The 22968-nt window shown below is 44.8% G+C and overlaps 1 protein-coding gene across 5 annotated transcripts in view; it reads left to right on the top strand.

Annotated features, from left to right (window-relative positions):
* LOC139048921 (3-phosphoinositide-dependent protein kinase 1-like) overlaps window positions 1-22968 on the top strand; it is a 76794-nt gene that overhangs the window by 38052 nt on the left and 15774 nt on the right. Inside the window, exons 1-11 of one of the 5 annotated variants that reach the window (XM_070523885.1) lie at window positions 510-1335; window positions 5814-6011; window positions 10299-10341; window positions 11524-11670; window positions 12252-12396; window positions 14539-14633; window positions 15312-15417; window positions 16829-16897; window positions 17676-17772; window positions 19523-19699; window positions 21338-21673. In XM_070523885.1, the coding sequence (XP_070379986.1) occupies window positions 1309-1335; window positions 5814-6011; window positions 10299-10341; window positions 11524-11670; window positions 12252-12396; window positions 14539-14633; window positions 15312-15417; window positions 16829-16897; window positions 17676-17772; window positions 19523-19699; window positions 21338-21673 (1440 nt within the window). In that variant the 5' untranslated portion in view covers window positions 510-1308. Of the gene's footprint in view, window positions 1-509; window positions 1336-5813; window positions 6012-10298; window positions 10342-11523; window positions 11671-12251; window positions 12397-14538; window positions 14634-15311; window positions 15418-16828; window positions 16898-17675; window positions 17773-19522; window positions 19700-21337; window positions 21674-22968 lie in introns of those variants that run through there. The other 4 variants (XM_070523888.1, XM_070523886.1, XM_070523889.1 and 1 more) reach the window with 4 other exon arrangements.

Here is a 22968-nt window from a genome sequence, read left to right as displayed (position 1 = left end):
TAATTGCGATATCGCAGTAATACGCCGGAAAAAAAAATGCTGAAAGGAAACAACAACCGTCCCTCGCCTTCCGAGTTACGCCCATCCTGGAAATCCTACGCTAACAGAGTTGCGCCCAGCGCGGGGTTTGTTTGCCTTAACGGCAGGAACGATTCTGTCGGTTCCTGCAGCCTATCTGCATGCGCGGAGGAGCGGTACGGGTTCGCCTCTGGAGTGATTCCCTTCCTCTCTTGTGCCGGTCTGTTTATTTCTTTGCTTCGCAGCCGCTGTCTCTGTGCGCTTCCGACTAAACTGACGCGCAAGCTTGTGACGGATGTCTCAACAACCGGCGCGCACTTGAACCCTCCGTCGTAGTAGTCAAGTCAACCGCAGACGCCGTAGTTCAAAATAAAATGTGTATTTTTTTTCACAAATACCGACCTATTACGTGTTGTGGCGTCATCTAGGGGCAAAGTCAGAACTAAAATTGCCAATATTTTTTTAATAATTTAAGAAATAGCAGTTTTAGTTCTTGTTCGTAGATGACAGGACAATTTGTTAGCGGAAAGAGATTTGTTAAACGGTGAAAAGTGAGTGATTATTCTTTACTGAGGGCCCCGACGCGCACACACACGAACAGTCGTGAGAGGCCCGACGTAGCGAAAACATGTGCTTCCCAAATGACGGTCGCGTGACGCACTGCCGATGACGCACAGTCTGGACGGCGGCCGGCGCCGACGCTCGAGGCAACAACACAAAGAATACAGCGCCAGCAAGCTCAGTGCTCCTTCGGCACCCCCCTCGGCACGTTGCAGTCTGACGAGAACGACCGCGCCACTGGCAGCGCGCGTCGCACTCCTTCCTCTGGCAACACCGACCGCACCGTCGAAGCCGCCGCCACACAGACCAACAAACTCTTGTGCAGCCGCCGCAACTTGTCCGGCTTCGGGGTGTTGAATTTTTCATTCATGCCGCGGCGGTCCGGCATTCGTGTAACCTGAAAGCACGCGCGGCGAAGAAAGAAGCGAAGACGTTCCCATTTCTTTCTTCTTCTTTCGTGGCGGGTGTTGGTGCGGATGCGTGCCCGGGTGTGGTGGTGCAGTACACCGGCGCACCAAGTGAATTTCCTGCCTCGGTACGTGTTGTGTTGTGCGCGCGGTGTGCTGGTGCGTGGTCCATTCGCACGTCCGAGTCTCGTCTGTCGGACGACGTCGTGGTCGTCTTCGCGTTGGAACACCCTCCGCCGCGACGATCATGAATTCTTGCAGCGGCTAGTGGTTTGAAGGGACGCCGGTTTCGTTCGCTCGCCCAAGCCCCTTCCACCGGAGAATGTCCGCTGAGGCTCCTTCGAATGAGGTAAGTAGTACGAATATCGGGTGGGCGTCGTTGCGTCATTTGTTTTTGAGCCCATCGCCTCCGGGGGGTAGCCCCGGGGGTTTCGGGACTACCCTGCGTAACCGGGGCTACGGCGTCAACCACGTCGTTTGCCGGCGATCATTGGCGTAGCCGGCGGGAGTTCGGAAGGGCGGTGGGGAAGGGCTGGCACTGCGTTAGGCCTAACGAGGAATGTCACTGACCTTTGTCTAGCGGCGGGCCGGACGGCTGGCCCGGCTTCGGTTGTTTGTGACTTCGCTCGGGGAAAGTCCCCACGGCCGCTTAGCGTGGCTGTCGCCGTCCCAAAGCCGCCGCCGTGGCGTTTTATGTTGTTTCGGTGTTATTTCTCCGAACTCGGGAATGTTGCGAGGGGGTTCTTTCGAAGGTCCTGTAGCCCGGTCTGTTTACTTGCCGCCGGCAGCGTCAGAAACCGAACAATCGAGCTCGGTTACGGTGTTCTCGCGAGTGTAGCAGAAAAAAAAAAAAAAACAAAGAAAGGCGGCGCGCTGAAACCATGTATCGCTCGAGCTGTTGTTGCTACATGTGTATGTATGCAACTTTGTCTCGTGCCGTAGTGCGTGGCATTGTTCTGCTCCGCTTTAAAAAAAAAGCGTAGGCGATGAGTACACATGCATTTCCTCGCTGTTCCGTGCAGTTAGCGGATCAGGGCCCGTTGTTCACGTAAAAGTTACTGCGCTAGAGGTGTTCGTAAAGTAGTGAAGTCATGTGAATCGTGATTTTGAGAAGTCTGTTGAGAACTCGGCAAACATCGCTCACGAATGATAAAACTTTTCGAATTCGGCCGCCAGTCTTGAATGAATTCGCCGATCGCGCTATTCAATGTGTTGTTACCCTCGTTACAAATGTGTTGGCCTAATCAACCCCGATATAATAAAATGCTTAATTAGCTGTGCTTGATTTAGTGTTTGAAGTTATGTACAAAGTAAACGGATACGATCTGAATAAGTTATACGACGAACAGAGGCATCGCTTCATGGTAGCTAAATCGGCACTTCGGTCCATTTTAAAAGCTCGAGTTTTTTTTTTGTTTTTTTTTCTGAAGTGGATAAGTTTCGGGACGGAGCCTGCGATAAAAGTGTGCATATGGACATCAGTATGGGACTCTAAAAACAGAAAAAAGAAGGAAAAGAAAAGAAAGCGTTAAACGGGAAGATTAAGGTACTTTCCGTGTGTTCTAACACGAGTCAGAGATTATCGTTTCGAAAACTCGTCGAGCGCTGACGACTTTCGACACCACTAAAAACTCTCGCTTCGACGAAGGAATGGATTTTTTTTTTTTTTTTAGCGACCACGCGGGTCGTGACCGACACCTCCTTATCGATTTGCGTGCGTCAGTCTCAGGGCGAACAACAGCAGACGGACTGCTGCGTTAACAACGGCGTAAATAACGTTGTTGACGGCGTAGACTTGTTGAGCAAGACCTTTCCGTGCTTTTTTTTTTTTCACTTCTGATGTTGAGGGGGTGGAGGGGAGGGAAAAATAAAAGGAACACTTAAAAGAATGTTTGTACCAACGGACAGTGCGTCGTAGGGTCCGAAAATGCGCAGTCCTGTCGGAGCCTGTCCCGACTCGCCCTTTCTCTTACCCCCCCCCCCCCCTCTCCGTTATTTATTTATTGATGTTCCTTTATTTCGCGCCAGACCGTAAGCATAGAGTGTGCGCGTGCGAGTCATTCATAATTGTCAGTTCCAACATCCGGTGCGCCGGCGTTTGTCGCTTTATTTGTTGTTCCACCGCACTATATAGGTTACTACTATTTGAAAAAAACAAGAGTCCGCAACACTTTCGCCGGTCGGATGTCGACCTGAACGTTCCGTTGATCTTCCAGCTGTTTTCGCTGTTCATAATGGGAACAGCGCGAATCGGACAACGACGGAGTGAAAGGGCACAGGACAGCGCTCGGCCTGTGACCTTTCACTCCGTCGTCGTCTGGTTTGCTCTGTTCCCATTATGAATGTATTACCAACTTCCCGCTTCAATAAGCATGTTTTCGCTAACCGCGCAGAGCTGCACATAGACTGGACTAGACTAGCCCAGTTGTCCTTGTTCACCCGTGCTACCTGTGGCAGTGACCCCTTTTATTTTATTTGTTTATTTCTAATACCTTAAACGCCCCGCAGAGGGAGCATTGGGTAAGGGGAGGTTTAGAGTAATACGTGTAGGTAGTGAAGCAAGAGTACATCAGCTCTAGAAACGCACAGAAATATATACAAGAGTGGTAGGTTTTGACAGCGACAGAGCAACTGTACTCAGAAGGGAAGAAATGTGCAAGCGATAAAGTATTTACAGTTTGGCAAAAAGTGCGAAACCAACTGTTGCGTTATAACACAAGCAGGACTCTGCAGGCATCGCCACGCATATTTAGACAAAAAAAAAAAAGAAAAAAAGAAATGTGTGCTGCTGCAACTTTTCCTTCCGCTGGAAAACGATCTCACTGATTTTACAAACATTTTGCCGCTTAAGCTATTATTTCTCTGAACTACTACTACAATGACGACGATGACACTGGGCATCCGTTAAAGAAGACAAAGCGGCAAGTTCCCTGTCAAGATATGAAGCTAGATTCCGTCAGAAGTGGATGCTGTAATGCATTCGTAACATGTAATGTTACGAACCGCTTGCCCAGCAAGTGGTTCCTGCTTGGCTCACATAGTGTAAGCTTGCGCAAGCTGTATCATTCCCACGTAGCCTGATAACCGAGGTGATGACTAACCTTCAGGTGCAATCATTGCCTGATAAATTCGTAGCGGTGTCAATGTCAACTGGCTTTCTCCGATGAGCCGATAACATTCCGATAGGGAGCGCTCTCTAGTCATTTGCGTTCTGATCGTGCTACGGTAAATTGATTTATTTTCATTTGCAGTTCACGGTACAGCGGGGATAAATTGAAATTTCAGTATCCACGAGCTTCACGTGCCCTAGTTTAGGATGTAGTGATATACAGAAGCATTTTCTGAGACAGACAGCATTTTTTTTTATAGATGATTGTTCATATCATCCATTATAGAATAGTTGTGTGAAGCTTTCAGCTGTGCATGATAAGTCTCAAGATATGTGGTTCACTATGTTTGAAGTGAGAAGAAATACCAAAAGCAAGTTACAGTGTGACTTGGGAAGCCTGCTGATTCGTTGTTGTAGAAATGTTAGTTTAATAGAAGACCATGTGTTGAGGTCACTTCTGTATCGGTTCAGAATAGGGCTCAAGTAAGAACGACAACAACACAGGCCTGTGTCTCTTGTGGTGTCATTTATTTGCACAATAATTTTTAGGTGACATTGACAACAAGACAACTAGCCCATCTTAATTTAACCATTGCTGTATTTGGTGCAAGATGTATGGCACGAAAAACTCTTTGTTTCAGTGCCATTTTGAACTACAAAACACTGCAAAACAAAGACAGATGGAAGGGATGGACATGCACGCCACAAAGCACCATTCATTCCTTCCGCTTGCCTTTGTTGCACTGTTTTGTTGTCCGAAAGCAAACCCGAAACAACTAGTGCAGGGTTGCATGCTTCTACAGTTGCTTTGAAATAATGCACTGAGTGTAGTGTGCTATCAAAGATGCAATGAAAGTGTACTTTTTGGAATTTAAAGCCACTGGAAGGCGGCCTCTCCGTGTGATAACTTCAGTTTCTTCCTATCAATCCTGACTGATAAAAAAAAAAACAACAGCTTCCCTTGTTGAGCACAATGTCGTATTTGATTTTAAGCCACGGTGCCTGCGCGTCAAAATTGCAGATGCCAGTGGTTCAGACGCTGACAACGCCCGTGCACTTGAATTCAAGTGCCCATTGAAGAACTCCAGGTTGTCAGGGTTGATTTGGATTTTGGACAAAATGAAGATTATCGGGGGTTTTAAGTGCAAAAAGCCACAGACTGATTATGAGGCATGCCATTAATGGGGTGACTCCAAGGTGATTTTGACTGCCTGGTGTTCCAGGTGCACAAGCGTTCTTGCATGTCACTCGCATCGACGTGCACTGATGTTGAACTCATGGTTCTGAGCTCATGGTCCTGAGTGAATAGGCTACTGCGGCGGGTTATTTGAATCTCTGCACCACTGCATGTCTCATAGCCCATGGGTGGCGTGATGGACCCCATCAGTTACTGCTATTACTAGATATTAGATGCAACTACTAGATAGGGAGCTCGTGTTTCAACACATGGGAATGGAGATGCCTATGGGCCTTCAGGGTGATAATAAATGAAATGAGGGAATACTTACAAATCTCTGATGTCGATTTGACATACAGGTTCAAGGGCTTCAGATGCGAAATTAAGATTGTGGAAATACAGTCATATTTTTTTGGGTAATCAACTTCTTGCCACGACATTAAAGAAAAATAGTTTTGAAACAATGCTGTGTCGATCTGAACTGTGTTTCTCCGTACGGGCCCTTTTAACTGTTGTTTACTTCTCACGCCATGGTTTGTAGAGGAGCGTGAAAGAATCTGCTGAAACCCCTCTGGCTGGAACTACCGCGATGCCGACGCCTGTCACTGGTGCCGCTGCCTCGACGGGAGCTGCAGCCGCGTTGTCCAAGCATGGTGGCGAGGAGTCCAAGCAGCCTGCCAAGATGTGCGCCAATGATTTCATCTTTGGCAAGCTCATCGGCGAAGGCTCATTCTCCATGGTAAGCCCCCCCCTTTCCTTCCTCCTTGTTAGGGTAATAAATTCAATCCTTTCTCCCTCTTTTAACATTAGAATACTCTTTATTGTGTTAAGCGTGAAACAACAACAACAACAATATAAGCCAGAAGGAAACAATGATCTTTTAATGCATAAGTTTGCCAAGATACACTGTGAATGAGGATATTCTGCGAAAACTGAAGGAAATGTTTTGCAGAAGCTTTCTTAGCAATAGGTGGATGACACCAGGCAGGACACTGAAAGCAAGCTTCACCTCTCAAGCCACCTATGGCTTTGTGCAGAACTTGTACAGGCCACTCCGATCAAATGTGAAACAGGGGAGAACCTTGGCACAACCGTGTGCTATCTGTGTGATACCATCGCAGTGGGAGGTGTTGCTTTAGTCCTTCCCTTCTGATCCTGCTCTAACCCAACAAATGGTGCTTGGTGCCTGTCATCCAGCATTTGCCGAATGCACTTTAGCTAGGAAACTCGGTACTCGCAACCGGAACTAGACAAGGAAAAAAATTATCTGATGTGTTGCCTGTAGTGTAACCGTTCGCCGAACTTAATGAATGTGAATCGAGCCATTAAAATAAAAAAAAAAGATTTCAACAGACTAAACAAAGTATTGCTCGTAATAGTACTTCAATATCTTTTACGGAATGATTCTTTGCCAGGCGAAAGCTAAGGGCAGATTAAGAACTATACTGCAAGAAATAAACTGGCTTAACATCTGTGAAGGCTTTTGTTGTGAGCTGCATTGGTCCCTGTCTTTCTGGCTTTAGATAACATCTGTGATTGCTTGCAATACGCTCAGGGGCACAATGTGGGTGTTATCACCAAGGTTATCTGTACATGTGAAGAAACAACAACAAAAAAGTATTATCTCTCAGTACCTTATGAATTGGCTGCACATGTATACGGACACTTATCTCTTCACCTTTTTTGCAGCCCTTGCAGGCATGTTCTTGTATTTTATCATGTCGTGTCTTATCTGTGTCTGAATGAATGAGTTTTGTTTGTTTGTTTTAACAAACTTCCGTCCAACAGCCAACATGTCTGACCTTATCTGTTCACCTTGTTTACTTAACCTTGACAACCATTGTCAGCGCTGGTATGAAGATATCTCCTCACTTATGATAAAAAGGAGCGACTTCAGAATTATTTGCTGCATTTGGGCCGCCTTCTGTTTGCCTAGTTCTGCTACCATTGAAGCTGTACAGGCCTTCAACCTTGCAAAAGGGTATCACAATTTTGCCATAACGGTGAAGCAATGAATACGATGGCAACATGTTAGAATATTACACGAAGTGTACGACAGTATGAATTGAAGCAAACGTAAGTGACTACATCAAAATGAGCTGTTGTATTTGGGTTCCTCTGTTTGAATCCTGCCATCGGACAATTTTATTAATGTTTATTAATTGGAGCCCATGTTTGCCTTAGCGTCCTTACCACTACTTTTCTGCACCGGGTATGTTTCAAACTTTCCTGTACTGATTTTTGAGGTAGTGCCCAGCCTCGCCAATAAGTTATACGACTTTCAAGTTTGAGCTCTGGGCCATGATTTTGTAACGATGCCTATTTCGCAATGCTGATGCCTTTCGGTGCTTCTCACGCTCGTGAGAGGCCGCGTTCAAAGCTTCGCCCAGGGCGTAGCGTCGCTTGACCACTCACAAACGCGAAAAGCACAAAAGGCATTAGCGTCGGGAAAAGGCATCGCTACAAAGTTGCGTCCCTGCTATTGTTTCACACTTCTAATATTTAAATCTAAGAATATTTAAGATAAAAGCAAGCGTTGGTAACCAAGGGACTGTCGGTGTCTTGTTTCACGACATTTTTCTGTGGGCTGCAATTCTTGAAAAATTCTGAGGAATAATTTTGTCGAGAGTTTGAGACCTAATATGAGCAATTTTAGTGATAGAACGGTGTGGCAATATAACTCGCATATTCCGCATGTAATACAGCATGGCATGGCATATAGCATGCATACATACCGAAATATATACGGAACCTCACGACAACGATGGTGAAAATTCACTTGGAGTGTCCATATATAATTGCTACCGCAGTAAAACCTGTTTTAATGCACAATTTTGGTCTGCAGTCGGCAAAGAATGCAATATTGTGTAGGGTTGCAGACACTTATTACTAGCTGCAAATCTAAATTCCAGATTGTTTGCCCATATTCTGAAAATATTCAGTTCTTTTTATCTTCAGCCCTGTTAAGGAGCTTTGTCTCTGGGAGAACTCCAATCTCTCTATTAAGTACATCCGAAACACAGGAGGGTTAAGACAATCACGGAGCTAACTTGAATGAAGTTTGTTTTATTGAAGGGGGAGAGCTGAATTCCACTGAGTGTTAGATGAAAAATATTGATTTAAAGTGTTAAATATTTTTTTAAAAACAAAATTGCTAAAAATTCGTTACTTTCAAGAAGACTCAAGAACAGAGTTTACAGATTCAAAGGGACGGTACCAAAAAGAGATACCACAGTTCGGTAAACTCTACCTGTTAGAACTTCTGAAGTTGACAAGTGTGATGTACGAGTTTGCAGCTGACATGAAAATGCTGCAATGTGTACAAAAGTTTTACAAAAGTCATCACAAATTAGGGGTATAGTTGAGAGCTGTGCATAATACATCAATTTTTTCTGCTTGGGATCTTTCGACAAAGGCAGTTTAACACGATGTGATGTCCTTTCTTTAACTGCCTACTTAAACTTGTAAACTTTGATAATTGGATTTTCTGAAATTTCTCAATTGCCTCCTGCATTTGGTAGATTTTAACTTTCACCTTTGAAATGTAACAAACCTTATCAAAATTGGTGCAGCGGTTGCGGAGAAAAACAATTTGTCATTCCCGTTTATAAGACAGGAGCATTCAAGGTAAAGCTTCACGCCGGCTAAACGTTTTGAAGCTGGCAGCACAGCGGCAATGAAGAAAGATAAGCACGAACGACCGGCAACTGGGAGCGGCAAAATTGCAATGTACTCCCACCGCCCGTGCGGGAGTAGGCAAGCGAGTAAGGGTCCCTTTCCTGTGTTTGCAGTGTGGAGGAGATGGCAGTTATCTACAACCTTGTCCGAGCAATCGTTAATCTGCACTGCGATTTCTTTTTATCTTGCCTCCGCGTCCTAGCTAGCAATCATTCCTTCCCAAGCTGCAATCGTCTACTGAACCGCACTCTCACATTGTATGAATGTGAGCGGCCCAGTACTCTTGCTATCAGCATGTCGTCAGCTGCAGTTCCGGGTATTGTAATTTCTGTGCTCTGGTTACTTGTGCCACTGTTTTTCAGTTGCCACTGTACATTGCAAAAGCAGCACTCTGGGAGCATTAGTCTGTCATAAGAACGCAGGTCTATGTGCATGTCGTCAAGATGGCACAGACGACTTGAACTAATCAAATGACATAAAATTAGGAGTGTGCGAAAATTCTAAACTTTGGAATATTGTTGAATACACATGTTAATATTTGTATTCAATTAGAAAACTAGGTATTCGAAAATTTTCGTATGTTCGATTGGATACGAATATTCGGAACGAATCGAATGTATTGCTGGCTGTGTAGGGGAGAAATCATGATTCTTAGCGTTTATTCCTAGGTAACCTAAGAAAGTGTGTCTGATGTTGTGTTGAATTTTGCGGCAATTTCATGCTGCTGGCAGAAGTTCCCCTGTGAAACACGCTTAGCCACTGGACATCTAAGCTGTGCAGGAAAGCCAGCATCTTTGTTGCAAAGAGCACAGGTTTGAGAACCGCTCGGGAAAGCTCGTTTGCAGGTTCCACTGCCGATACTGAGTTTATTGCTTGACAGCAAATGCAATGAGTGAAGGCCGGTAAAGGGTTGAATGCCTGTGAGTTTACGGGAAATTGATGCAGTGTAATAAGACGACTAGCGGAAATTACTTAATTTTCCAAAGCTACACAATAAACACAATACACAATCCTTTAGTATAATGGCTTATTATTTCAATTTCTTTTTCTAATTACAATATAATTCCAATGTTCCAGCATGTTAAAATAAACGAACTTGCTAATGTAAATGCATGTGCATATCATTATTCGATTCGATATTCAATGCTAAGCTTTTGTATTCAATTCGTATTTAAATGTTTTGATATTCGCACACCCCTACAAAGAACATTAACTCAAAAGCATTGGCGGTCTCGTGAATGCTTGCATGTGTTTGTTTTCTTTGATTCTTTAACACTCTTGAGCGGATTATATGTGCTTGTATTCGTCATGACTAGTTCTTATGTGTCGTCTGCTTTGTCTTCTGCAGGTGTACCTGGCCAAGGAAATTCGTACCAATAAGGAATATGCAAGTGAGTGCGGCATATCCTCACTGTCTCTTTCTAGTAACGCACTCATTGCACTGTCCTTTGTTTGTGAAGAAGCATAATGAAGGTGTGCAGTTGTGCCTGTTAAGCCAAGGAAGTGTAATACAGTCAAACCTTGATAAAGCAAATGATCACATATAGCGAAGTGACTAAAATTTTTCAGTGTGTTTGGACATTGTAACAGACTACCTGGCACTGCGCAAAGATAACTATCTTGACACAGTGCCTGAATTTCTCTGTTTACTATTTGTTTCACTTGTGCAGTTTTTAAATTTTAGTTGTTTGTCATTAAAGGAGGGCTACATTGTGATCTAAAAGAACCAGAAATGCTTAAGTTATGAGAAAAGTCGCTGCGCCAAAGTAGCCTAATTCAAGAAAATACCTAAATAATCATGACTTTACACTGATGTAAATAGGAGCTGATGTTTTTGGGCACGGAATTGAAGAAAGCCCTTAATTTTCTCCCACAATAATCAGCCAAAATTTTCCACAACCTACTGTTTTGGTAGAATAGCGACACATACATTGTTTACCTTTATCCAGCAACCGTATTTTTTCACTGGCTAACCACTGTTACAAAGTTACCGGTTGATGCCTACAAGTATTGGAACTTCCCCGAATGTTGTCACCAATTGTATAGCGAAATGATCCTGTCTAATCAGATTGTGTGTGCAACGCGAGTAGCGGTGTAGTACATTCTGGGACAGATGTGAGCTGCAGCAATTATGCTGGAATTTACTACGGCAATCCACATATAAATGGCCGAATCACTTGACTCGTACGTCAGACTTCAACGACCAATGACAGTGCTTTACTGCTGTCTTTGTGCGTTGAGTGTCAAATATTTTTCTAGGCACAAGTTTATGAAATTAAAGAGTTAGATTCATGACTCACAGTTTAGGGCATTTGCCTTGTTCTCCACCATTGTTGCCATGACGCGACAATAGTTTACCAGTCTGAAACAGATTTCAACCTCTTCAGTGCTCTTTGTCAGCACCCCTCTATGTGTTCGCACAGGCTATACTGGCTGTATGCGACAACACAGCTTGGTGTTTGAACAGGCAGCCGAAAGTTACGAAAGCGGTTTCCGTTGGCTGTCGCGACATGACTTCGTGCACTGCATTGCAAGATTTCGTGGGTTGTTTTCTTTCTTCATTCTCGCCGCAGTTAAGGTGTGCTATAAGCAGCACATCATCCGCGAGAAGAAGCAGCGGGCCATCATGCGCGAGAAGCAGATCCTCCGGATACTCAGCGCTCGGCCGCACCCGTTCTTCATTCGCCTTCACTCCACGTTCCACGATGCAAACAAACTCTGTATCCTTCGTGTTTTTATTTGTGCTTTTCTTTTCTATTTAATCAGAATGAGTAGTTGTAGATGTGGCTCCTTGTAATGCTGCCTAGAGAGAAATTGAGCGTCACCGTCCATGGCGAGTTTAGTGTTAATATTAGAACATCGTCATGATAGTGCAAGTAAATGTTTTCTCGGAATTGAGTGTTCGTTGCTGTGGGACCTCTCATAATACCATAATTTGTAGTTGCTTGCTTACAGTGCGAGTTATACAGTTAAATTGAGTCGCACTTAACGAGTTAGAGGAGACATACGATTGCTACCGACATTTAATATACACTGACCTTCTTATTGCCATGTGGAAGATGCAGGTTTGACTCCCACTGAAAGCAACTTTCAGTTTGCCTGCTTTCATTTCCTTTTTCCTTATTATTTCTACTTTTCATATAAAACCTCAGTTAATTGCCTTACATTCCTTGGCTTCATTGCTTCAAAGTATGACCTGATTGTTTGAAGTAAGGCTTTCTTCTAACCAGAGGATTTTAAAGAACGTTGAGAAACTTTCGAGTTACCATGTTTTGCATTCCTTGACCTTGGGACCCTGCAGATTTCGTGGTCACCTATGCAAAAAATGGGGAACTCCTTCCGCACATTGTCAAGTATGGGTCGTTTGATGTCGACGTGACGCGATTCTACACGGCCGAGATCATCTCGGCATTAGAGCACCTCCATTCTTTAGGCATTGTGCACAGGTGAGGAAAGTGGTTGTTCGAGTGGCTGCCCCGAGGTTGCTACTGATTGTAGGCTTCACAACATATTGATGTGATGAATATAATAAGGGTCACTCTAGATAAATGCAACTGCATTTCTAGAAATCTGAGCTGCCTCAGAATCCAACGTGCCTGTCGTACTTGCAAGTGGGATTACCACCATTGAGCACATTTTGAACCAAGTCCCTTTTTTTCTTCCAATGGTAGTTTACGTTTGACCAAAATACCAAATGGGTGGCACGATATGTGGTCCTAAACTTCGAAACTGTTAGGGGAGACACCCCAATACAATATGTCATATCCTGTGCTACACATCAGTTTTTGCTTGATATGTCGTATGTGTGTATATATAAATTTTTAATGGAGTTTGAATGTTTAAACTTGGGCTTACAGCTGGAGTTTGCATCACAATGTGAGTGTTTTGCCACGCTCTTGGAAACTACACCTTGGCAGCCATGCTTTATCTTGTTCTACCACCACTGAGTCTTGGTATGAAATGCCTCTAAATTGTTTTGTGGTGTATTGAAGGTTTCACTATTGTTCCTTTCAAGGAACTATAAAGAGAAATGCCACGTTAAATTAGATTGACAAATTACACATCCGCGACACCAAAAAAGTCAGTCTCACCACACATCGAAGAATTGATGAGGCAGAAAAGGAGCAAGAACAAACGATGGGTGACAGCGTTTCCTTGGAGTGACCGCGCTAGGTGCCCATGATGCCGTGCACTTTTTGTAGAGTGTCTGCTTGGAACTACTAGTTAATATTTTGACTCGCACCTCCTCAGCTGAGAGAAGGCTTAAACACGGAAAATCACTTTAAAATTTGTGCCGTAATGCTGATGTGCCGGTGACACAAATGGCTTGCAAGATCTAGGAGAGGGAATCTTCCACCTGTATTTTTCTTTCTCCCCGCTTGTAATAAGCACTTTTCTGCAAAATAATAATGAAACCAAAAGTCTTGAAAGATGGTTCATGAATCTGAAATTATATACTTTTTCTAATATGTCTATGTCGTTAAAGGGATACTAAATAAAAATCACTAAATTAGGCTTAGAGTGCAAGCACACTTTCAAAACTCCCATGTTCGCGAACTTGGAGGGCAAAAATGTTGATCTATAGGAGAGGAAATGAAGGTCAAGGTTGATTTTCCGAATTTCACACCGATATCCCAGCGCTAGTATGTGTTGGCATGACGTAGATTTCAATGCTTTTTCTTTTTTTCGTATATGGGCAGTGGTGGCTCGGTGAAGCTTCTTGAAATTTGCCAAGTTCGATCTTTTGCTCCTTGAGAATATACATTGCAGTCAATCTTTTTCGAGCGAAAATCTAACTAGGCTTGGAGCAGACACCATCGAAACCCCTGACGTAACGGCAAGCAGGTGCGAGAACTGCCACGCGGCCTTGTTGTCGTCTCTTGTTCTCGTGTCTCTGTTGAGCAGCACAGTGGAATCCCGTTGATTTGAACCTGTTTAACTTGAAATTTGAAGCCGTGCCTCTGTAAAAAAAAAGAAAAAGTGCATTTTGATGTGTAACAACGGGCCGACAATTCGGAACGCTTACGCGCTTGCGACGGTTGATTCAAACATGTCGCGCGGCCGGCCGTGTTCTCAGCAGCGTGCCAATTCTCACTGCGGTGCTTCTGACCAGGCCGTACGGCAGCGTGACGTACATTACCATGAAGGCACACTTCCGGAACTCGTCACCTGTGTTAGCTCAGTGCACAATATGCACCGCCTAACGTGCTGCTGTGTACAAGTCCTCAATTTAATAAGCTTCCTGCAGTTTGAACTGCATTTGATTCAAACACATTTTTTTTGGCCTCTTCGAGTTCGGATTATTGAGATTCACCTGTAACATAGTCGTACGACTCAAATTATTTCAATGCAAATAACACTCCTTGGCTCTGATCGCCCATTTTTCAATATCCTCACTGCAACAAATATATGCTTTCACGCACATTATTTCTTCAATAAAGCGTTTAGGCTTTCTGCAAGCATTCTGCTAGTAGCTTGCATCGACGGGCATCGTCGTCGGTTGCTACGCAATATTTTCTCTTTGTTTTTCCTTTAGTACTTGTTAAGGAGCACTCGTAATCCCACTAAGGCATTGCGTTTCTCTGCAGGGACCTTAAACCAGAGAATATTCTCCTGGATGAACGAATGCACATTCAGATCACAGATTTTGGCTCTGCTAAGATTATTTCGAGGGAGTTCTGTGGTGAGTTACACCTCATTACATTACAGGCCGTTCTGAACTTTCCAGCTGTTTCAAATGCATGTTGAATGCGGAAACGCTCTCACGAGACAACCGCTGCACTGATGTGAATGAAATTCGTTGCATTTGAGAATGAAAGTTGCATTCTAGCAGTCGTTAGGAGCAAAGTTTCAATTTAGAACCTCGTACATTTTACAAGATCGCCGAAAATCGATAAGTTGGAAAAAATAAGAATAAAGCAGGGCACGGCATTTAGATTCGGAACTTGGCAACGAAAATATATCTTGGACTTCTGTAAACTGCATTCCTTAAGAGCATCTGAAGCGGGGCAAATGTGATACGAGCTTACAGCTTGTGTAACACCATCACAATGTTTACAAGGGTTTTGCAAAAGTCCTACCCATAAATTAGCAGCATATTTCAGAGCTGTGCATAATACATCCGTTTGTTTCCTTGAGATGTGCAAATAGGTTCAGTTTACAGAATTGTGATATCATTACTTATTTATATAAATAATTTGCTGCCTAATGTTACTAGATAACTTTTTCTCAGGGATGCAACAAATCTCATCAAAGTCAGTGCGGGGGTTGCCGAGCAAAACAATTTCTCTCTTCCCATGTATTTAGGCAAGAGCCCCCGAACTAAAGCTTCCTCCTAACTGGTACGTCTTGCTCATTCCAGATGAGGTGGACATTGGGGAGATCGAGCTCAATGGTCACAACTCGTTCGTTGGGACGGCACAGTACGTCTCCCCGGAGATGCTCTCGGATAAGAGCTGTTCACCCAGGTTCGTTGGCCAGCATGTGACTGTCTTCCTTCCCAATCTCCGTTGGATAAAAAAAAAAAAAAATTGTGAAACACCTTGTTTTAGTCTTAGTTGCTGTGTGCACTAGCGGCTAGCTTTGAGTGTGCGCAAATTCTGTAATTTTAAACTTGCCACATTTGAATGGCTTTCATTTTCCTCCTTCTTCCCTATCGAGCTCATTCACATCGGCGACTCACCGTGGTCACTTGACCGGCCACGAATGGTCGCCTCGGACAAAAGCAACTGTTTTGTGTCAGTCGCCCGCTGCTCAATTTTTCATTTGTGCAGTCGCAGACCTAGTGAACCAATCAGTGGCATGGAAGCAGGATGTCTTTCTTTTGGTATACAATGTGGTCGTGTCAGGGCTGATATGAACAGCATCAACTGCGAGGCACTTCCGTGCGGTGACAGGCCAATCGCACGTGTTGGTGTGAACATCGGTCACCTTGAATTGTTGCTTGGTCACCACTTGCGGTTGGTCACGTGAACTCTGTCGGTGGTCGGTGTGAATGCGCCCTTCACGTTATGTAATGCTTGCGAGTTTTTTTGTAGCTGAGTTTTCTTGATTTTGTACTGCTTCTTTCTTTAGAGGGGGGGGGGGAGGGGGGTGAGAAACGAACTTTTTCTCCCACTGCAGTAGCTTATTGGTTATGGTGTTGCAATGCTGAGGTAAAGGATGCAGCGGCCGTGTTTCGATGTGGGTGAAATGCAAAATTGCTCATGCGGTTTTAAATTTAGATGCGTGTTAAAGAACACCAGGTAGCCAAAATCTGTCCGAAGTCCCCCACTGCGGCGTGCCTCATAATCACTTTGTGGCTTTGGCATGAAAAAAATCCAGCAAGTAATTTTTTAGTTGAAATTTTAGTGGAAAGGGGTTGTGCTATCACAGTCCAGCTGGTTGCATTGTTGCATGGCAGCACTCTACTACAAAGTGCGTTGATTGGTTCATGCCATTCCCATGCTTGCCTAAATATAATTATGTTTAATAGGGGTGCACAAATATTCGAAAATATAGAATATTATCGAATAATATAGAATATTATATTACATAATAATAATTATTATTACTATATTTTGCCGGGTTAGAGTTGCACACTTGATACTGCAGTTTTTGTTGTTTTTCAGGTTTGCAGTTTTCAATAGTGTGTGTGCTGCAAACATTGACAGCCTAAATAAAACATCTGCTTCATAGAGTCCCTAGATTTGTACTTCTTTTGGATGCAACAAAGTTCATACATATCGGTGCAGTAGTTGCAGAGAAAACAGATTTCTTCGTTCCCATGTATTTAGATAGGAGCTCCCGACCTAAAGCTGCCTCTTGAGAACGAAAAGCTTAACGAGTTCATCACCCCTGATTTCTTTGCTCTCTTGCATTCCTTCTCTTGACAAACAGCACCGACCTCTGGGCTCTGGGATGCATCGTCTACCAGATGATTTCCGGCCTGCCTCCATTTCGAGCATCGTAAGCCGTATATATGTCTTTATATGTATAGATGTGTTTTTCTTGGTTGTTTTCACCCCCACATAGCGACCCTGTCGTTTCATACCTAGTAATTGAAAATCTCATGACATTGTCGCCCAAATATCCTGAGCTTGTCGCTGTAACTGAGAGTAGAGGGGCCAGTATGGGTGTACTACGCACAAGAGAACCGAGGTCGCAGTGCACATTTTTGACCCGAAATTGTCATTTGAAATCCCTGCATTTAAGCTCCTTCCCAGCGAGGGCAACCTCCACTTTGGCATCGCGCGTGTGTTGCCGAAACGTCCGTCGTCTGTGCCGAAACGTTCTGAAACCACGTTCCGAAAACAGCTTTCCATGCGGTATTGACTAGAATGGCAGTGCGTTTTGCTGCGGTGCGTTTTGCTGCGGATTATGACTACTAATCTCTTGCAACTGGAGCATAACACAGCTTTTTAGCAAAATAGTTATGCTTTAAGTACAACTTGCAAACATAATATATGACCCCCCCCCCCCAGAGCCACAAAATCTCAAACGTGGTTAATTAGTATGACTTATGATTGCTGCATTGGGGCTGTGAGCTTGGTCAGCAATAAATTATAATTTTGTCTCCGATTCCTTATTTTAAAATAACCAGAGACTGGCCATTGTTCAGATGTGTGGTGCATAGTATTGCAATATTGGCTAGCTCTTGAAATTGTTTGCTCGGTCCATGTTGTAGCAGTCGCAACTGCAGGCTTATGTGTAAAACTCCTGCGTTCTGTTCTTCTGGTCTGCCCAGGAACGAGTATTTAACGTTCCAGAAGATTCTGAAGTTGAAGTATGAGTTTCCTGATGGCTTCAACCCTGTGGTTAGAGACCTTGTAGAGAACCTCCTGGTAAGTTTACCATCTAACAGTTAACCCTGCCTCTCGCATGACAAGACATACAGAACACTGGTTTATTCCACGGCCACATACTAAAATTGTGGTCTGCAACTGCTTCTTTTTTGTGCACTGGGCATGCTAGAAAGGCTCAAACTGATGGATGACCACTTGCGTTTATTATCCAAGGGATGCTGTTATAGGAAATTGCGTCTTGATTGTGCTTTCTGATGTTTCTTTTTGCATATTCTGTTCAGTAATATTTGTCATGTCTGCTCTGTTATGTAACATAGGAATTCTCCTGCATTGTCTGTTTCGTTGCCGTCTTCATTACCTGGGTGTGGTGGGATTAGTCATGCTGCTAAAATTGTCCTCTCCATTAGGACATAGTTCATCATGTACTGACGTGGCCAGGCAAACCGAATCAAACCAAATAAAAGTTTCACTTGTTGAGACACGAAGGAGCTGTAGGATACCAGGCTCGTAAATGTTGGTTTCAGTTTGGCCTTTACGGTGGCTGCAGCAGCCATGCAGGAAGGAAAGCTTACAGAGTTATTTGATGTAGTGCGAAGCCGTTTTGGTAACTTTTTCTTTTTTGGTCGAAGTTGCTAGGTTCAGGCCCTGAGCTCGTCATTTTTTCCAAAAATCGCCAAGTGATGATAATGACGGATGACTTGCTGGGAATTAATCATTTCCACGTCTTCCTTAATAAATTTTTTTGAAGTATGTAGCTTTAAATCACTTCTTGCGGTGTCAAGTCGGCACTCGAAACGTGATAAGGAGGAGACATCTGCCAATTTTCTGAAACGATGTCAGATCTCCAGACTGCGCTTCGCCTAGAGAAGTGACTGTAATGCATCTAGATGACTTTACTAGTGAGCTCTTCAGTACATCATCGGGAGTAGTGAAAATTGGAAGCCCCCTATATCCCTTGGATCGGCTTAAATGGCGGTTGAGGCATTGTACGTGGCCAAAGCTCCTTGCAAAATTTTATTTGATCGTTTTACGGGTTATCTGCATTACTAAAGAGATCGCTAATACTCCAAAAAAAGCGAAGTTGTTGTTAATGCAACTAAAAACTGACTAAATTTAGAAACTTTCTTGCCAAGTTACCATCACAGGCGGAGAGTTGAGTCCGCATGTCAGTTATGGATACGATTTTTGTCCGATGCAACCATACATTTTGTTATGTATTCTCGTGGCCAACTTCAGTGTTCAACAAATAAATTTAAATGTAGCAGGGCCTACTGTAACTTTGTTTCAGTCTAGTGCTGAGAGAGCAGTGTAAAGGACGTTGTAGCATTAGTAAGTTCTTCTTTAGGCAAAACTCGGTAACACTGCTTAAACTGAGTCTTCTGCCATCCTTCCTATGGCCTTGAGTTGCGGCACTGACTGGTGCTTCCAAGGCTAAGTCTAGTACACATAATAATACCCAAGAATGTGGATGGAAAAGTGGCATGCCACATGTAGCTCAATCGGCAAGAGTTTCATCCACTTACACGTACTTTCATTTCCCATTGCACTATCATTTCGACGTTTCAATTGAAACAAGTAACTTGCCCTGTGCTTTCTTTGATTTCATCTTCTGTTGGCTTCGTGCGATTGCGACTAATGAAAATCGCACCCTTCGGTTCTTCTTCACAAGTTATCGTGGTTAGTGTTGCAATCGGCGACATCGACAGTTTTCTCTATCCTCTCCAATCTTGTTGTCTCGCTTTTTTTTTACGTGTGATAACGCGTTTCTCCCAACACGGTGTGAATACAGGTGCTCGACCCCAACCAGAGGTTGGGTGCAGCGACCACGGGCGGTTACCCGACGCTCAAGCAGCACGAGTTCTTCACCGAGGTCCGGTGGGAGAAGCTGCCCGAGATGGACCCGCCCAAGATGCTCCCATTCCTCCCCGGCACGTCGAGCAACGAAGAGCTGCGCTCCCAATACTGCGTAAGCTGACCTCTCCCTTCCGACGTTTGGCGTACCTGCTGGTGCAGGCCTCATTTGGCTTCCAGTGGTACCACGGGAGTGTTTAATTTTACCTTATTTCCTGCTCAGAGGCCCACTGGCATTACCCAAGGGGGCCCTTTATCCTAGCATAAATGGCCGCGCACAACGCCACGTCGGCCGCATACCTTCATAACTGCATAGTCGTTGTCCATGATCGCATCGACAGCAGCCGTGGTTTCGTCCGCAGCGGTTGCAGCAGATGTTAGTTTCGTTTTGACTTTGTGCGGAGCTGTCGAGGATGAAGAGCACCAGCTCTATCGTGATGGACGGACAATCTGTTGGCGAGCAGCTTACTGGCGAAAAAATAATTGATATGCGCACATAAAAAGCGTGTCTCATATGAAGTTGCGCATCGCAGCCATACTGTGAAGGAAGTTGCGAGGCCTTTGCCGCTACGAGCACTAATCAGTCGCGAGATGATAACTGCAACTTCTGCTCTGCTTTAGTGCAAAATAGAAACAGGATTGGCTGATTCATTCAGTAAATAAAAGCATGTTGACGTAGTAGGCATTTGTTTATCGTTTTCTTGATGCTCTCGATCATTCGACGCTCGGCTAATTCGGACATCTTTTTTTCGGTCTCGTGAAATCCAAATTAACGAGGTTTTACTGTACCAGCTCCGTGCATGGGAAAGGATGGCACCTGGCAAGTATAAAGGTTGGGAAAAAAGTTTATTTTAAGCTTACTTTCTAAATGCTAGACCTCGTGTCATTTAAATTATTGTTACGCCGTGAGACAGAGCCGAATCTTGCCAATGTCGTGTAGCAATAGGCCTAGGTTTCTTATGTTGCTGGTAACAAAAGAAAAGGGGGGGGGGGGAGGGGGTGCAGGAATGCCATGTACAGTGCTCACGGAATCAAATGGGGCATGGAGGATTTAGTAGAACCCTACATATGTGCAAAGTACGCGAGAGCACCATGTCATGTCGCTAGGAATTCGGTCACCAAAGGTGACGAGGACTCCGATGTAAGCGTACACGCCAGAATTACGTCGATGTGACACAAACTGCAGCCGGTTGAGACGAAAGTATGCACGTTACTTAGCCCTAAACTGGCGCGTTTCATTCAGTGAGCACTGTACATTTCTTCTGGTTGTATTTGCGTGTGGCCGCCATGTCGGCAATCATGGGGAATGCAGCAAGCCACTGTTTCATGAAAGTCGTCATGCGTTAAGCTCCTGGGTACCGAAACTGAAAATTATTTGTAGAAACAAGCATTACAGTGAATAAGGCGCTGTGATGCTTTCTAGTATATTTTCTAGTGTTTACAACGCCTTTAATCTGCAAATTAACAAAAAAAGGGGAATAAAAATATTTTATTTGTTTTATTTACATCATACTGCAGGCCTTGTAGCCCAAGCAAGAGGGGCATGGCACACTGATAAATACGCAATTCAAAAGGCTAGAATGCTGACATTGACATAACATGAGAAAATGAAGCCATGGGAGAACAGTTAAAACAGCCCAAAGCAGCAACCTTACCTGCTCCTGCTTCTTTGTCGCCTGGCTGAACAAGATATCCGGTCTGCCTCTGTTTCCAATACTATTTCTCTGTTTCGTTTTTACTGCATTCCACTCAGGTCCCAGACGACTTGGAGCCTGGCCTCGACGACAAGCAGATGACGCGCCTCATGGGCCTCGCCTTCGACGACGACACGCCCGTGTCTTCGCCGACCGTGGCTCCCCAACAACCACTGCAGCAGCAACAGCAGCAACAACAACAACAACAACAACAACAGCAGCAGCAACAACGAACACAGCCGCAGCAGCGCATTTCTCGGACGCAGCTTCACATTCTGGACTTCGGCCCCGAGGAGCACAGCCGGCGGCTCCAGAAGCAGTCCGAGTCGAATCCGTACCACAAGTTTGTCAATGGCAACCTCATCCTCAAGCAAGGTCTCGTCGACAAGCGCAAGGCAAGGGCACTTCTGACAGCGTCCTGCTTTTTGTATGTCGGTTAATACAGTGTGAAAAAACAGTTTCACGCTTTGGGGGCGTATCTCCGTCCCACCACGATAAGCATAGTCAATCTCGCCTGCGTTTCCTTTCTTGATAGCTGCGTGCCCAATCACAAATGTCATGCACGTTGTCAGCATGACATAGCATTCTTGGAAGGACAGTAGCAGAGCGCCGTGTTTTCAAGAAATCAAACACAGGACAAATGATGATTGTTGTGGGACAGAGACATGACTCGGAGGGGGTAAACTTTTCATTATGCAAAAAAGAGGTGAGGCGGGCAGACAGGACGCAAGAGTAGAGAAGAGGACGACACGAACGCTGACTATCAACTGAAGGGAGCACTGAGGCGAAAAAAGAAAGAAGACACAAAACTCATCTGCGCAAGCTCAGAAATGGTGACACCACGTGTCAGTCTGGTACACGTGCCGGTCTACGTGAGAGATAACTGTTAAGGCACTTAAGGGGGGACGCGGGTTTTAAATCGCGAAAAATGGCCAAAAAATCAATTTTTTGAAAATCACAATTTCAGTTTCTATAACCCCTTTTCTATCTGATACCCAAATATCATCACTGTAAACCACTTAGAAGTGCTCTAAAAAATTCGTTTTATCAGCCAAGGTTGCGAAAAATCTCGCGGAAATCAAGAAAGAACAGCGTTTTTCACGCCACGATATCTCCGGAACGGCGCGACCGAGCGCCGCCATCTTGGTCTCGTTGGAAAGCGCATTTCTCCGTCTTCAAATTTGCCGCTTCAGCAGTCTCCTCCATACAGAAACAAGCGCACAAAAAGCAAATGATTGAAGGTCGTGCCGGAGTCTGCGATTGGCCGCGCCTGCCACGTGACTCCAGCGCGGTTCGCCATTGGTCCAGCGCGGTTCGCCATTGGTCCGGCGCTCGCGTCGTCTGCTCGGCTCTTTGCACCTCGCGTGTTTGATGTCTCCACTCGCCGTAATCTCGACGTGTCAAAACGGGCGCTACGCGGACATCGCAGTAGCGTGGCCTATCCCTGCACTTGTGGACGTTTCAGACTCGCGGCTAAGCATTCCGAGCATCGGCGACGCGGACTTCGCAACCAACATTCACGCGCGGAATCCTCGGACATGCGGACATGCGGCTAAGCCTTTCAGCACTCGGCGTTTCGAATTCGTGACAAATTCGTATCGCGCACGCAATCCTCGGAAACGCGGCTAAACATACCGCGCATAGGGAGTCTCCGAGTCGGCGATCATGCACATCGCGCGCGGACTTTTCG

The sequence above is a fragment of the Dermacentor albipictus genome, chromosome 8 (assembly GCF_038994185.2).
Source record: "Dermacentor albipictus isolate Rhodes 1998 colony chromosome 8, USDA_Dalb.pri_finalv2, whole genome shotgun sequence".
Taxonomy (NCBI): Eukaryota; Metazoa; Arthropoda; class Arachnida; order Ixodida; family Ixodidae; genus Dermacentor; species Dermacentor albipictus.
This window is presented reverse-complemented; position numbering and strand designations above follow the sequence as displayed.